The following is a 16,053-nucleotide window of genomic DNA, read 5'->3' as shown; positions in this document are numbered from 1 at the left end:
AATTTCATTGTATCTCTGTAATGCTATAAAGTTGCTCTCAGGAGCAACTGGAAATTCCTTGAATGATGGTAAAGAGTGTCCTTGTGCCTTTGTAGCAGCACATGCTTCTACAGTAGCTCTGTCTCAGTCCCTGCCCCATCTCTTCTTGAACCCTCCACTTTTAAATTTTTCACCTCTTTCTATAAAGGGGAATTTTCTAAATATCACGTGTCATGGATAGACTGCGGATATCTACAACTGAGGCTGTTAGAAAAGCAGACAAAAATTAGACAAGCTTGTGATACAAAACTTAATTTCTCCTTATTTTTCTCCTAGTTGTACTATTAAATACAACTCCCCTCTACCAACAAAAGTGGTTTATTTAAAAGTGCAAGATAATGGTTTGTTGCAAATACCAAGCTTCGTTTTGCTAGAACAAAAATTCTTGGGCTTCTCATGAACTCATACTTGAAAATATTTACAGCCTCTGGAGCAGCAGTAAGTTTGTCTGAGAGCTGCTTTTACCACCTGATCTCTTGCAGTGTGTTCATATATTGGAAAAACTCCAAGAATTGGGAAGGCCTGGTTGGTGGAAAATGCCTTCCCAGCCACGCAGGCTAAACCATGTTCTTCCTTGCTAATATTTAAAGCAAATTGGGGCATGGCTTTTGTGTTCCAGTGAGCTACACTGGCATGGATGAACAGTGTGTTATGATGACTTCCAGTGCGTAAGTAGTTCTAGTACAGCTTCACATAGTGCAGCAAACCATGTTATTGTGAGGGGCTTTTCTTGAGTTAATTGGCTCCAGAAAGGGAAAGACTATAAAGATAATAGTGCAAATATCATGATAAAAACAAGACAAAGCAAAGCAACTAAGGCAAAGAACATGAGTAAAAACAGTGGAACCACAAATGAAGTAACACTCTTTCTTGATCAAGAATATGGCAGCAGAACAGTTTGGTGGTTTTTTTTCATAAAATTCATGTATTTCTTGTTATATCAACAACACACTGCAACTGTCCGATTCTGGAGTGGGAGTGGGGAGGGGGTGGGCATGTGAAGGCAAAGATGGGATATGACTTTTGCTCTCCTACTGCACAGGCTCACTTCATGTTTCACTGCAGGCACTGGCTCATCATTCTCAAATTACAAATCTTTTAGTCAACTTCCAGGTCTCTCTTTTGGAACTCAGGAGGATGAAAAGATGAAATCCTCATAATGGGGTTAGATTTAAAAGCAGAAGACAAGGTAATTCAGCCTGTGCCCACCAGCCCTCCACCACAAGCTGCAATAATGAAAGAAGCTCCAGTGAAAAATGGACGATGTGTCTGTTCCTTTAACCCCCCCATGTCCAACCACATCAAACAGCAGGAAAAATCAAGTATAAGCAGCTTTATGTATATTCATTAAGGCCTCAAAATTTCTTGATGATAACTGAAATCAGGCATGAATTGTAAAAGACCTATTAAATACTGATTTAAAGACCATGTAGCAGTCTTGACTATGGCACATTGTCACTGTTTTAGATTTGTGCATCAAAATGGTCAGGTATACTTTTTTGTCAGCTGATTTTTGCTCTTTCGATAATTAGTGCTCTTTTCCAACATGAACAATTTTTTTCTATTTTTTGACTTGTATATGCTTAAAACGCGATACTACACAACAGCCACCTTTGACATGTATTTTGTTCTTCACGTTTAGATTATTTTTTTTTTTAAAGAAGTGATTTTATAACTCGCTTACTCTTTTTTAATTTGTTTGTTCTTAAAAATCAAGTCTAAGGTGTTTTGAAGTGCTGGCATGTCCTTAAAATGGAATTTTGCATTATACTCAGACTTACAGTATGTTGGAGACCAGAGTGATCAATTTCTTTAGAAAGCCATTTCACCAATAATTTGATGTTTCTCTAGATATCCTTTAGCTCAGATAAAAACAGCTGCTTAGAGTAGGCCAAGGAGGATGCCTTTTTCCTGAAAAAGGTGGTTTTTTCCTAGGTTGATAGCTTATGCTGTTACCTCAGCTCTTGCGACACTGGAGAGGAAAATCTACTAATTATATCAAAAGAAAAAGACCCACTCTTTTTTTACATCTCCTAATTTTGAAATTTGTGCTTACAGTATTCATTTTATAGAAACACTTTCTAGATTATTTTTTTTTTTGAAAGAAGAAATTTTTTTTTTAGGAACAGTAAATCCATTTCTGAATTTTCAGTCTGAGGTTATTACTGGGTGTTTATTTATTTATTTATAGTTTATTGGAAAATATTTTTGCGAGAACAAATTCTTCTTAAGTCTCCTGGTATGCTTGCCTGCTGTAATTCTGAGCAGCCTGTTACATGTTCTGCGTATGCTAGCAAAGAAGCAAGGTAAAAGAAGGTTAGGGATTAATGGCAGCTGTTGTAGCTGGTCTGCTCAGAACAGCCACTTGTTCCTTCTGAGCCAGAATGTTTGCTCATTACAAACAGGAGGCTAAGAATATTCACTTGTTATAATACAGCCTGATATTGTGGTACACAAAAATTAAAAAAACACACCAAAAAAAAAAAAAAAAGTAGTAATGACCAAAGCCCTTTCTAAATGCATCTATATAAATGCAGGGAGAAATGAGGTTTCTAGGGCAGGGGAGATGTTTTGTTTGTTGTGGGATGTTTTTTAGTTTCATGGAGCATGACTTCTCTGAAAAAATAACTCCTTGAGCCATAGTACAAGACTCATTTTGTTCAAAAGAAAAACAAAAAGAAAAACTGCCTAGTTCCCAACAAACTGTATTTCCTGAGCTGCTGTCTGTCCCTTTCCCAATATTTTTTGAAGATTTTTGGGTGGCAGGGGAATAAGTACCCATTTGTGATTTTGCCACCTCTTAACTATTTTTAGCTAAAGTTACAAATTAATTTAGATTTCCCCCTCCCTCTCATCTCCCTTTTCAATTTTTCCAGCATTTGGAACAATTTCCCTTTCATACATACGTATATTTACTTTCTTTTTCTGAGCTAGTGGGTTTTGTTCTTTCTTCTGTCTGTGCTTCTCCAACCTTTCATTCCTTTTATTTCCTTCACTGTTTATTCACGTCAACTGCTTTCTATCTTCCCGATCCCTTTCAGTAAATTTTAGCTATCCAGCAAATCAAAGCCAACTGCAAACATGCTTGCATCCACAGAGCAGCTGTTGTAAAGAAACGTAATTTCACTTGATGGAGTTGATAGAAACACTGCCAACCACCCAAGCTAAACCAAGTCTGAGATGGTGGTCAGATGGACATTTCACTAGAGCAAAAAAGACAGAGTGTCTTGGTATTTGGGTTATTAATGTACCATTCTTTACTGATTTAGAACTCCTGAATATATATTTATGTTGTCTGTGAGGGTTACAGCACTAAAATCTATGTTTCATAGCATGCAGGACCCACGTGTCAAGCACAAGGCTCAATTTTACCTCCTTGTATTAATCTAGTCTCTTTCCCCAAGATCTGGTAACATTTGGCATGACATCAACCCTTGCTTAGGGTTAATAAAACCAAGAAAGCAGAAACTCTAGGACAGCATTTTTAGGAAAACACTGCAAATGGAGGCCTGTCTCTTATGAAATTTGGGAGATTTTAAAGAAATGTTCTTTGACAAGAAAAGAACAGTTCTGTCTTTGTTAGATTTATGAAGCTGATGGTATGAGACAACCCTTGAAGGCTTCCCTCTTTGGCCATGAACAGGCTGATGGGCTGTGTAGTGAACCTTATGTAGAGGCCTTATTAATTACAGTATCTTGTTGGAGTACCTCCATTTATCGTAACTGTAGAACTGGCAAATACCTAATTTCATATTGGCCTGTTTTTAAACATGGTCTGTTGTAATTTTCAGTTTCTCTCTTTCTGTGAGAAATGCAAATGTAAAATATGTAATATGCTTAATTTTTCCAGCAATTGCCCCTTAAAAATTGCTTCTAAAAATGGCAAAATGGGAAGTTACAAGATTTTACAGCTTCTGTTGCATATGTAAGTAATCTAATGAATTGGTGGTTTAGTTAGAAAACAGAGGTGTTTAAGCATATATTTGGAACACACTTGACAGAACGAAGTTCTCTGTTGTTTTTGAAGTACTAAATTCTCAACATAAAGAATGGAACCCTTAGATAACACTTCATTATCTCTTAAAAACTACAGAAAATGTATTATCTTAAAAATTTAACCACCTCCTGCTCTAACTTTTTTCCAGTTCTGAAACAAGGCATGGGTGAAGATGATGTGAGGTGGTAAACAAGTGTTGAACCTTGCCTTAGTATTGTGCAAACTGTACAAGTTCCTCAGCTATCCTCATTTTTACTGAACAGTAGCCCACGGTTGGGAAGATGCTGTTGGAAGTGCACCTACCAAATGAGATGACTTATTGAAAAGAGGGAAAAATTGTCTAGGAGTACGAATGGAGCTGAAGGGTGTTCCAGACATTTATCTTCTAGGATGCTGAGTTCTGTGATATTCCCAGAAATAGGTAATTTATATGAGTCTACTTTGAGCCTACTTCTAAGCCTACGGAGTGTTTGCGGTCTACTTTTGGGATCATTTTGTTTAATGCAGGAGTTTACAAAAAGCCAGGTACTGAGTTCAGTTGAACGTCATATACATACCACTGAGAAGTGAAGTGTATCTTTAGCTGTCTTGCTCTTTGATCTTTCCTAGTGATGATGAAAGCAAAAGGCATTTTCTAACAATTCGTGGCGGCTGCTTTGTATCATCAGCTCCAGCAGCCAGTCATCAGATCCTGTCATACACACTGTGCTAAGATTGCCAATGATATAGGTGAACATATGCCATACAATTCCCTGCCCCCACCACCTGGCCCCACTGTTTCCCAAGAGTATGTTTTTTGGGATGTACTGCATGCTAAGGGTAACAGTTTTGGGGGAAAATTTTACTTTAGTTTTCCAGCAACATTTCATTGTGATTTAATAGTCTGGGGATAGTTATATGGCAGATTAACCTTCCTAAACCCCTTCCCACTCTGGCAGTAGGAGCAGACATTTCCAAAAGAAAATATCTGTAGAATACCTGAAGAGTGATGAATGTGTCTTTGCTAAACAGCCATATATAATAGTGTATTTACCTACACATAAAAGTATATTTTGTATGTGTGGAGGAGGAGGCTGTATGTGTTTTCTATGTATGTAAGAGGGTTTTGCAGTACAAATGGTTGCCAGAGATGTTGGTGCTTGTGACTGGAAACAAGTCTGCAAGTGGTCCCATCACATCTGGAATTTAGCTCAGTGTGTGTGTGTATATATATATATATATATACATATGTATATATATGTAGCAGTTCATCAGTAGTTTCACACCTGAGAACTTTTCACTGCAGTTGTTGACTGGTAGGAAGTTGGGTAGTTTATCATTAATTTATTAGTGAATTAAAGGTTTTTTTTCTTTTTGTGTGAGTCTTTTGATGGATTTGGTTTTAATCTAGCCTTAAGTCAGAATTTTCTTTTGTTTCCTTTGTTTCTAAGCTGGTAAGCCTTAGTTCATTTGGAGTACACTGTGTTTGATTGTCTTTGTAAAAAATGGGAAAAAAACCCAACTAAAAGACTGAAGTCTATCAAGAGATGAAGGCTGTAAAATAAACAGTGGCCAGGAAAGATGTCTAACAAAAATATAATGATCATGCTGAAAACTTTTATTTTCAGCAGAAATAATGTCATTCGGTGGGATGTTTCTAGGATAAAAAGAAGCCTTTCTGTTTTCTATAAGGGAGAAGTCACCAAGAAACACATGTGTATTATGCTTTCAGAGGTCTTTTTCCAGCCTATGTGCAGCCATGGGCAGCAGCTGAACAGCTAAAGAGAGTTTTTTGAGGATATTCCAGATGGTAAATAGGTTTAGGTTTCAGCTTGCAACTAAGGTGATTTTTTTGGAAATATGTTATCTTCAATGCTTTTTTTTCACAATGCTGCTGAATGACTTGCATATTTTGTTCAAAGGCACAATTAGTTCCAAGTTGTAACTGCTTAAAACATCTTAAAATTCATCCGACTGACTGGTTTTGCACAGGTGTAACCTCACTAATTACTGAAATGACTCGCAATGTATAATCTAGAGTTGCTTCCAATTAGCAGGAGAATTCCAAGCTGGACTTTGCCCTATGCTTTCTAAGAGCCTGAGGCAATGCCCACAGAGATAACGTTAGTATAAGACTTTGCAATGTTAAAGCAAATGAGGATTATGTGGTGATTTTGATTAGATGTCAACCGGGCACTAGTAGAGAATTAGATCTTTTAATCCAAAAGTGTCAGTGTTTATTTTATCCAGTGCTAAATTAGTCAGTCGATTTCAAGTTGTCCCCTTCTGTAAGAGAAGTACATAATTATAGAGAAAAATGTGATTTTTATTTTGAAAGAAAAATGTTAACCAACATAATTTTTAACCAAAAAAGCTCCCAAAATGCTAGCAGGATACAATTTTCTATTTTATGAAATTGTCTGTTTCAGTAAGTAGACGCTTCTTAAATATCTGAAGTACTCTTTTTTTGGCAAGTTTCTGTTCATTATGTGAAAAATCATCAGACAAGTGGAGGACAGAGTGGTACCAGTTCTTGATGTGAGCAATTTTTTTCTTGTCTATTCTTTCTTTAGCTGTACCTTGTCAATTATCTGTAAGCAATGAAAATTTTATGAAATTAGATGTTATAATCTTGTACTATAAAGCATACCATATGCAGCCTAAGGCCTAATTTTGCTACCTAAAAAATAATTAATGAGCTGGCTTCAAGATCAGTTGTTATTTGATTGCCTTTGTTGTATGGAAACAGGATTTTCCAGATGACATAAGAATTTTACAGAATGCTTCTAAAGAGATAATTTTCCAAAACAGAAGAAAAGTACAACATAAATTTTGTTGAATTTGTATATTTTAAATAGCATTACATTCATAATTTGATTTTTTCAGTTTTATTTGTATAATACAGAATAGCTACTGTTCTTAACAAATTAATTTCCTGAAAGCAAAGAATAGAAGCTTAGTCACAATTTCCAAATATTTTTGCACAACCAGTCAATATGTAATTCGTTATATATCTTCCTTACATGATACTACATGTTGCCTAAATTTACTAGGAGGTGCTGAATTCAGCTTGTGCTCATGTTTGATGTTGATAGGCACATACTGGCATTGTTTAAAAAGAGTCAGTAATGCAAGACTACAATCTGTCCCACCTAAAACCTCCCAAAGAGTTATTTTCACAGCTTAATCCCACTCCTGACAGAAATAATCTCTGCCAAAGTAATCTTTGAGGGTGAATAGGTAGCTTAATTAGGGAGCTGGTGCGCTAAGACACAGGCTGTGACCCCTGCACTAGCCTCCAGCCTTTTGGAAGACGTGCAGGTCAACGTGGAAGGTCTAGGAAAGTGAACCATTGTGGTTCATGAGATGCACCTCTGTCCCTCACACCTGCAGGTGAAAAAGCAGGCTAGCTTTGTCCTGAGGCGATATAATTATACTTAAGCAATGACCTTAGGGAATTCCAGTTGTGTTTTGTGAACTATACATAGTATTTCAGGATGCTTTTTCTGTGTCACAGGGGGGAACATGTTAAAGAGCCAGCCATTTCGATTGAACTGGGCTTGGATTTCACTAGAGCAGGAAAACTACGTTGTAGATGAAAACTCCAAATTTCTAAAGGTGGCCATCAGACGCAGAGGATATCTGGGAGAAACCTCTTTTATCAGTAAGTAAATCTTTCACGTTTGCAGCTTCTTGCACTAGAAAAGGCAGCTGTTAAGGAGCTGTTCCACAGTCGCTTGTTCCTCTGTTAACAAGATAAATGCCAAATGATGAGAATATCAATGGTATAGATCTTCATTGCTTAGACATGGCTATGTGTTTCATTTTCCACTGCTGCCACCCAGAAATTGAAGTGAATATGTCTATTAGTAGATGTAAGAACAAATCAATAAAATCAACTTCTGCTGTTTGCCCACTGTCTTTTTCCTGGTCACTTGCCAGACAACAAAATAGAAATTGGGATACTCCTTTATATTGGCAGGATACGTTTCATAATAAACTTTAGCTATAAGTAAACAATTAAGTTCTTGAAGTAGCCTGTCTCTGCTTGCAGAACCAAGTTGTGGAGATGTTAGTTACAGCTCCTCACTTTACAAGGGCAGTGTTATTCTGGCCTTTTTGCTACAAGAAAAACCAAAACCTACTAGAAATTCTCAAAGGGTCATTTGCTAGCAGAGGTGGCTGCCGTAGAGCACGCTGATGTTAAGAGTGTGTTATCATGGGGTAGCAGAGTACCCAATCGTGACAGCTCTGCAAAGTAAATAGGAATCATCTTTGCACCAATGGAGCGACTCAGGGAGCACTGAGCAGAAAGGTCTTTTTCTCCTTGATTTAAAAACAAACAAAAAGATAAAAGGTTAAAAGTTTTAAATTTTTCATCATTTGAATTCATGCATGACAAGATTTACTTTGCGCAACATAAATGTATCAGGCTATTATCTGATATTAATGATATTAATGAAATCATTTTAGGCATTTAAAACCTAAGCAGTTTTAGAATAGAAAAACTGTAAGAATTTAGGACTGATTTAGGAATTAAATCATTTAGGAATCTTTTCATACTCTGCAGCCTTCAGGAGCTCTTCACTAGCTATCAGATCCTCCCACAAGCACATAGGCCATTGCCTTGAGAGGGATTAATCATTCTCAGCTGGGGAGGTAAAGTGACTTGTAATTGCTGGTGTTGAACCTTAATAAAAAGATGTCCATGTATTTGAACTAATGCTGTATTGAAACCCAAAGGCAGAAATGAATTTCAAAGCCCCATGGTGAGTTACCTATCATCTATTCATTACAAGCCACAGTTGGATTCTGCTGGTGTGTGTGCACCTATGATGAAAACAAACAAGAAACCTAGCTGTAAAAATATGCAGGCTTAAAAATGTGTAGCAAGTCTTTGTTTGTATTTTTTGGTTTTTGTATTGAAAAAAATCTTTTCTTGAGTGCCTTTCTATGATACATTTTTATGTATGGTACAGTCTCACAAAAAAAGATAATAAAAAAATTGAGTGCTCCTGCTGCATTAAGTAGTAAAAGCTGAATGAATCCTTATGTCAGCTGTAGCACCCTGCATGTGAGTTTCCAATAAAGCATGTTCACGTTTCTGGATATTGGTTTTGCTCTTTAAAAACATTCATGGTTTATCATCCTTTCCTCATGCTGCAGCAAAACCCATCTAATCTGAATAGCAAACAAAACCGGCTTTGAGTTAAATCCTGATTTGCTGCTTTACTTTGAACTAAATGGATTCATCTCTAGCCCTAGATTCTTTGTGTAACTACCCTCTCTGTTTTTTGTTAAGATGGGAATGTGTAGTGAAAAGATTTTTCTTGGAAAATACCCTAGCAGAGAGGATGAATATCTAAGTATTGCAGTTTAGAGTTACATGAGGAAGGAAAAATAGGGGTGGGAGAGAAGCAAATTTGTATTGCATGGTGGACCCAGTAAATCCTGAGGATGTTGTTCTGTCGCACTGAGCTGCAATTCCATGTCAAATGCCCAGGTATTTACTTACCTAGCTAGGAGAGCACCTGCAGACTCGGACAGAGGCAAAAATCTTTAGGGGTTATTTAGTATACAGAAATAGAAAGTGGTGGAAGTACTTCACAGATCTTAAATGTGGGTAGAGTACAGCTCCTGTACATAGCAGTAACAGAAACGGTAAGCACAAAGTGTTAAACATACAATGATTAATTTATTTTTGAAAGAGATGAGCAGTGGGGTTGTTTCCTGGTTTGGTTGGTTGGTTTGTTTTTATGTGGGTGACTAAATTATACCTTCAATGAAGCCTTGAACACCTTAATTGACATAAATAAATTTCATAACAGACTGATACATCTTTTCCGAAGGCATAACTGGAAAACTTGCTCCACAAATTTTTATATAGATGGAAAAACTGGCCCTGTTAAATAGTTCTGTTTGGTCATATTTGATAAATAACCTCATCTCTCAGTAACTTTGTTTAAGTGTCCAGCAGGTGAACTCAATTAAATTTTCTATGCAAACTGAATTGTTTATACACACAAATGTTGGCAGGACCCTGCCCTAATTACCTATTTTTTCTATGAGCTATGCAACAGTATTAGAGAAAGTGTGATATACCATCCTTATTTTTTTCTAAAGGTCAGTAACTGCCAGATTAGCATTTTAAAAATCTTCTTTGTGATTTTTGTTTTAGTTGTGTTAACATATTAAAATGCATGGAGAATTTCCTCCAAATTTTTATGCAGGTATTGGAACCAAAAATGGTACAGCAGTAAAGGATAAAGACTTCAAAGGAAAACCTCAGAAACAGGTCCAGTTCAATCCAGGACAGGCTTCAGCTACCTGGCGAGTGAAGATACTTGCAGACAATGAATATGAGGCATCTGAAACATTCCAGATTGTTCTCTCTGATCCAGTTATGGCTGCCCTTGAGTTTCCAGCAATAGCAACAGTTGAAATCGTGGATCCTGGTGATGGCATGTATTACTTCTTGTTGTGATTAGGTGCAGTTTTGTTCACTTGCAGGTCCTGTGAGTACCTGCATACCTCATCTGCCTTTGCTCTGTTGTGGCTCAGCCTTGTCTTAAACCTTCGTATAACCGAACAAAGCATTTGTATTTGTTATTAAATCTCTTCCCTGGCTAAATTCATACTCTAATGTCAAACAGGTGTTCAGCCTTGATTTCCCCCTTCTCTCATCATGTTTTCTTCAGTATCTACAGTGTATATTCCTCAGCTGGAATATAGAGTAGAGGAAGATATAGGTGAACTGCTGGTTCCTGTTAGAAGATCTGGAGATGTCAGTCGGGAACTGATGGTCATTTGTTCTACACACCACGGTATGTTATTTAGCTAGGTAACAGATTATTCAGTGTGATATTCATGTTTAGGTAAGTAAGAGAGCAAATGCAGTTATTGATAGCCAGCAAGTATTGCCAGTAACTTCAGTAGCTGGAATAAGTGATTTTTGCAGACAACTTATATGTGCCTAGTTCTCTGCTTAGAGTGTTGTAAAGCCCAAAGTGTAAGAATATGTGTGTGTGTATGCATACATGCACACATATATGTGTATATATGTATACCTTTTTTCAAAGAGGCACTGTTGTTTTTTCCTGCAGCTCTTCCTGCTGAAGAGGAAATGCCTGTCCCTACAGTGAATGTTTAGAGGAAAAAAACGATTTTTTGAGTACTAAGCCCTGTACCTCTCCTGTTGTTGAGGGTCTGACTGATCGTTGCACATTTGTATAGACCCTGAATAAGAACTGAGGTCCCCAGTGGAGGGGGGTGGGGTGATTCCTGTTGGCAGTGTTTGGCTTTTTGAATGCGTAGCTGGAAGAAGCCAAGTCAGGACTTCAGCTGGCTCACCAGGAAGTAGTATTTCAAAATTGACAGACTACAGGCATCGAGTATCACTTTTTGTTTAAGCCTGATGCAGAAGGATGTATAAAGCAATGATGATCTGCCTTAATAATGCTTTTTATCTCATTTGGCAATCTGTGTTGTAAAAGAAGGCAATGTATGGAGTTGGTCATGAACCACAGGGAAGAGATGTAGATTTAGAACTAAACCATTTCTAAAATCAAATGAGGTTTTGGGGTTTTGATTAGGTTAGAGGCCAGCTATAAAGTTCAGATCACAACCCTTTCTTCACTAGTTATTCACAGACATGTGAATGTAAATTTGTGGTGGTGTGCTGATTTTCAGCATGGTGATAGTCACTCAAATGCTATAGTTAATACAGGCAGGTAATTGATAATGTAATTCTTGCTTCAACTCATTTGAATCTGAAGTTTTCCAAATACAGCTTTTGATTACACAGCAAGCCTGCTATAAACTGAAAAAGCAAGGTGGCAGAGGAGAGAAAATACTCGAGACTTTAAAAATACTAGGTATTATGAAATACATCAGATAACTTAATCAAAACTAAAATTTGCATTCAAAAATAGATTTAATAAAGATAAGGTAATGGGCATTTATAAATGAAACCAGGTTTAAGATAGAGGTCAGCAATTATCTTAAGCAGTGAAATATGAAATACTGATTGAAAAAAATGTTTTCTATATAGAAGTCTCCTATTAGTTAGTCATAGCTTGAGATACCAGCATTCTGTATGTTTCATGAGCAGGGAAAATGGGGGATCATGCTCAGTTCTGTCACTTTATTTAAACTTCTGGTTCAGAAAATCCTTTTAACATCTTTTGTTTCTATTTTGCCCTTACCTGTAAGAGTCAGCCTGAGTAGTTGGCAGGAATCTTCAGTGTCAGGCATTCAGAGGTCATTTGTTCCTTCATCAGTGTCTTTTAAGGGCTTAAGAGAATTCTCCCCTCTTTGTGTACTGAGGCACAGAAAATCTTACTGAGTTACTTAGGACTTTTTTGTCTTTGTAGGCTGTCAACCTGTCTGGCCTTAATAAGCCAGCCATTTACCCACACACGCAATTGCTGTAATTGTTGTCATGATCTGTGTGTTTCATAAACATGCTGCAGTAAAATAATTTTCCCACAAAAAATTGCTTTTTATCGTGACTGTTAACTGCTGATGGGGCTGTGCTCTACACTTTGATACAAATTATGTGGTTTTGAAAGGTTTTTTTGTTGTTGTTTTTTTAATTAGCTGACTCACTTCTCTCACCTGGTTGAAGTGCAGGCCCACAAAAAAAGTTGAGTCAGGATAAGTGGAGATAACAGTGAACTGGGAGCAGGAATAGTTTCATGAGGGTACTGGGCAATAATAAAATCCCCATCTTTGCTACTGGAGAAGTTGTAATTATAAATAGGAAGGATTTCCTGTGTGTAACTTGTTACTAAAACACATTTAGTAGTCAGTTCCAGCATAAATCTGGTTTTGTATGTTTGTTTCATTTAAAGGGCTGTTGTTCTTCCACTTCTTTAAACCTGAGTCCCTGTAATTGATTTTTCTTACCCTCTCTCCTCATAGGTTCTGCTACTGGCACGGTACCATCCACTGTCTTGTCTTACTCTGACTACATCTCACGTCCTGAAGATCATAGCAGCATTGTTCATTTTAATAAGGATGAGACTGAGAAAACCTGTCGTATTATAATTATTGATGACTCTCTCTATGAGGAAGATGAGACCTTCAATATTTCTCTGAGCATGCCAGTGGGTGGCCAAATTGGCACTGAATTCCCAAGCACTAAAGTGATAATCTTGGCTGACACAGATGATGGTGAGTACAAAGAAGCACTTTTGTTTTGCTGCAGCTTTCCTCTTCGGAAGTTTTACTGATTAAATAATCTCTTCCACTGTGTTTTTGTTTCTTAAAAAGCTGAAAATATGAGTCTAAGATTTGCTTACTCAGTAGAAAATTTGATGGAACAGACATGAACTATGTTTAAGATTAAGTGTAAATATGTGTCATGCACTTTGGCTTATACTGTTGTGTTATTACAGTAGAGGTTGAGGATTAGGTTTCATTTCTTTACTGGCATAGGTCTAATTGGCTGGTTTATTACTCTGAAGTAGATCTGTTATTAGATTTACTGTTACTGCAGCAGAGTCTGTGATTACAGTAGTTTACACAGGTATAGGATTAGTTTTGTGATAATATTATAGATGAAAAAGTTTGTGTATCATCAGATAAAGCTAAAGAGTAGAAATAGTTAATAGACCTGATTTGTCATACACAGTAATTCCTGCCCTGTCAAGGGACTTCAAAGTGTGCACTTTTAAGGTAGAAATTCAAGTCTTCCCCTTTTATTATGCAGTTGGAGAGACAGAATTCAAGAATTGATACTATTAGACAGAAGCAGAAGAAAAGCCATATATTTCGTTGTCATTCTGTTTGTTGCTTTAGCCTAAATCTTTCTCTCTAATATAATCTTGTGAATATAATTAAGCTAAATAAGGCAGGAGTTTTGTACTGTGGTTAGACAAATCCATAATATACTGTAGTTTGATCAAGTTCAGTATTTAAGCTATATTGAGCTGATTCTTTGGAAATTTTGGTTAACTTCAAAAATAATGAGAATTTGGGGGCTGATTTCTGTGTCCTGTAACAAAAAAGTAATTTTCACTCTGTTACATGAATAAAAGGAAGAAGCTAAAGATCCAGAAAGATACTTCTGTTAGCTACTGTTTATTTCTACCATTTTGTATGTCCTGCAGAAGTCAACCAGTCAACACAGACACAGTCAAACTGATGAGGGAAAAATGTTGTTTTCTCAAATGAAACGTGAATGGGCCAAAATAATCACTGGTGTAATTTCTCTGAGGCCAGAGGATTTACATTAGAAGTGAAGTTGCCAAAAACTGAAGTTAGTAGGAGTATCATATAAATGATTCTATGATTCTGTGATTAGATTTGTTGAAAGGCTTATTTATCTTTTTGAGAGAACACAAAGGGAAAATAATGCAGAATTAAGCCAATGTGGCAGGACAGTTGTTTTCTTTACCAGACTCAATGACCAAATTTTTATTTTCATAGGAAACAAGATTATTTATTATCAGCAGATCAAAACAGCTTTCTATGCAGCTTTAATAGATTGAAAATTATTTATATATATAAAGTTAAATTACTGTATAGATAATTATTTCATATTAATTGACAGAAAATTATCATGCTTCTACTTTTCAATACAACATTGATAGTTTATCATATATTCACTTTCTTTCTTTCTTTGTTACAAAGCTTTCTTTCTAAGAGTACCATCCAGCAAAACACTTGCCAACCTATCATCAGATAAATTCAGAGTAATTCTGAACTCAGCCTATGTCACGTGGAAAGACAGCCAGGGCATAAGCTCAATTTGTGAAAGAGTGTTCTCTGAAATGAGAAGTCTCTTAAGAATACATCACTCTGTGAGACTATTTCCATTTATTTCCAGGAAACAGGCTGTCACTCTTTTTGATCTGACCTGGGAGAAGACTGCTAGCGTTTGATTGATGGGAAACTGGACAACCTTCTTTCTCAAATGTGTAAAATTTGAGTTTCAAAGAGTAAATTTCACCAGTTCATTTTTTCTACAGAATGATACTTTGGTCCACCAGTTCATTTTGAATACTTACCCGTTACTGTTAGTGTATATACAATGGCTAAGTATATATACTTACCACCCCTGCAATGGATGGTCCTACAGTCCATTAAAGTAAAAAACAAGGTTTCATAGCTGTAGACCTGATTGTGCCTGAAGGATGAACACTTTGGGGTTTTTGTTAATACTGGGAAAAACTGGTTGTTTAAACAGACAAAATTTCCCATTATAAACTGCAATATGGCAACTGCTGAAGTATGCAGACTAAACTTGGAACGTTTGTTAGACGAAGCAAAGGAATAAGGCAATAATAAACCTGAAAGTGCCTCTTTCCACATGGAAGAAGGCTGAGTACGACTTTGTTATGTGGGGCGTGACTGCATTCACACAATCCTTTGGTCAAGTTAGTCATGATGGAGTGCTGTGATACCTCTAATAGTAAAGACCAGCAAACCCTGTGAGGAAGAAAAGGAAGAAATTGAGAGAGTAAGACTTTAATATACGTATTAATAGAATTATTTACAGCATTAAGGGATAATAGTAATCCTGTGTTACCAAGCTCTAAAAAAAGGAAAATGCAAAATTCTATTATTAAGATATGACAGTGTTCCAAAACTGCTTGTATGGATAAATAACCAGACACACAGACACAGCATAAATAAAAGTTTATTCAGGCTGTGATTAGCTTTAATATAAATGAACCTGGAACACAATACATATTTTTTGCATTTGTAGGCTTTTGTTATATCACAAATTTTTACAGAAATATCCATAATAGTGGCACCACTTCCAGCATTTTACAGTGTTATGAGCAGCTTAACAGTTCAAATAAAAAGTAGGTAACCTTGCAGCAAAGTACTATGCATAGTCCTTCATGTGTAATGGCAAGCTGTGAGGTCTGAACCCATTTTTTTCTAAATACAGATGGTAAAAATGTAACTGGGATTGAGTAAAAGCCAATATAACAGATAAGCTTGAACAATTACATCATAAGCATTTACGTACAGAGGTGTTAGACTACATCAGTGCAGTCAGTGGAGTTTTTGTTGACAGCAAGATA

The 16,053-nt window shown here is 36.6% G+C and overlaps 1 protein-coding gene across 1 annotated transcript in view; it reads left to right on the top strand.

Moving 5' to 3' along the window:
• Positions 1 to 16,053, top strand: part of FREM3 (FRAS1 related extracellular matrix 3) — a 70,142-nt gene that overhangs the window by 23,462 nt on the left and 30,627 nt on the right. The window contains exons 3-6 of the mRNA XM_005440921.4: positions 7,533 to 7,679; positions 10,246 to 10,476; positions 10,714 to 10,839; positions 12,938 to 13,189. Of these exons, the coding sequence (XP_005440978.2) occupies positions 7,533 to 7,679; positions 10,246 to 10,476; positions 10,714 to 10,839; positions 12,938 to 13,189 (756 nt within the window). The remainder of the gene's footprint in view (positions 1 to 7,532; positions 7,680 to 10,245; positions 10,477 to 10,713; positions 10,840 to 12,937; positions 13,190 to 16,053) is intronic.

This window comes from Falco cherrug, chromosome 1 (assembly GCF_023634085.1).
Source record: "Falco cherrug isolate bFalChe1 chromosome 1, bFalChe1.pri, whole genome shotgun sequence".
Lineage (NCBI taxonomy): Eukaryota > Metazoa > Chordata > Aves > Falconiformes > Falconidae > Falco > Falco cherrug.
Note: the sequence above shows the minus strand (reverse complement) of the source record. Positions and strands in the feature narration are given on the sequence as shown.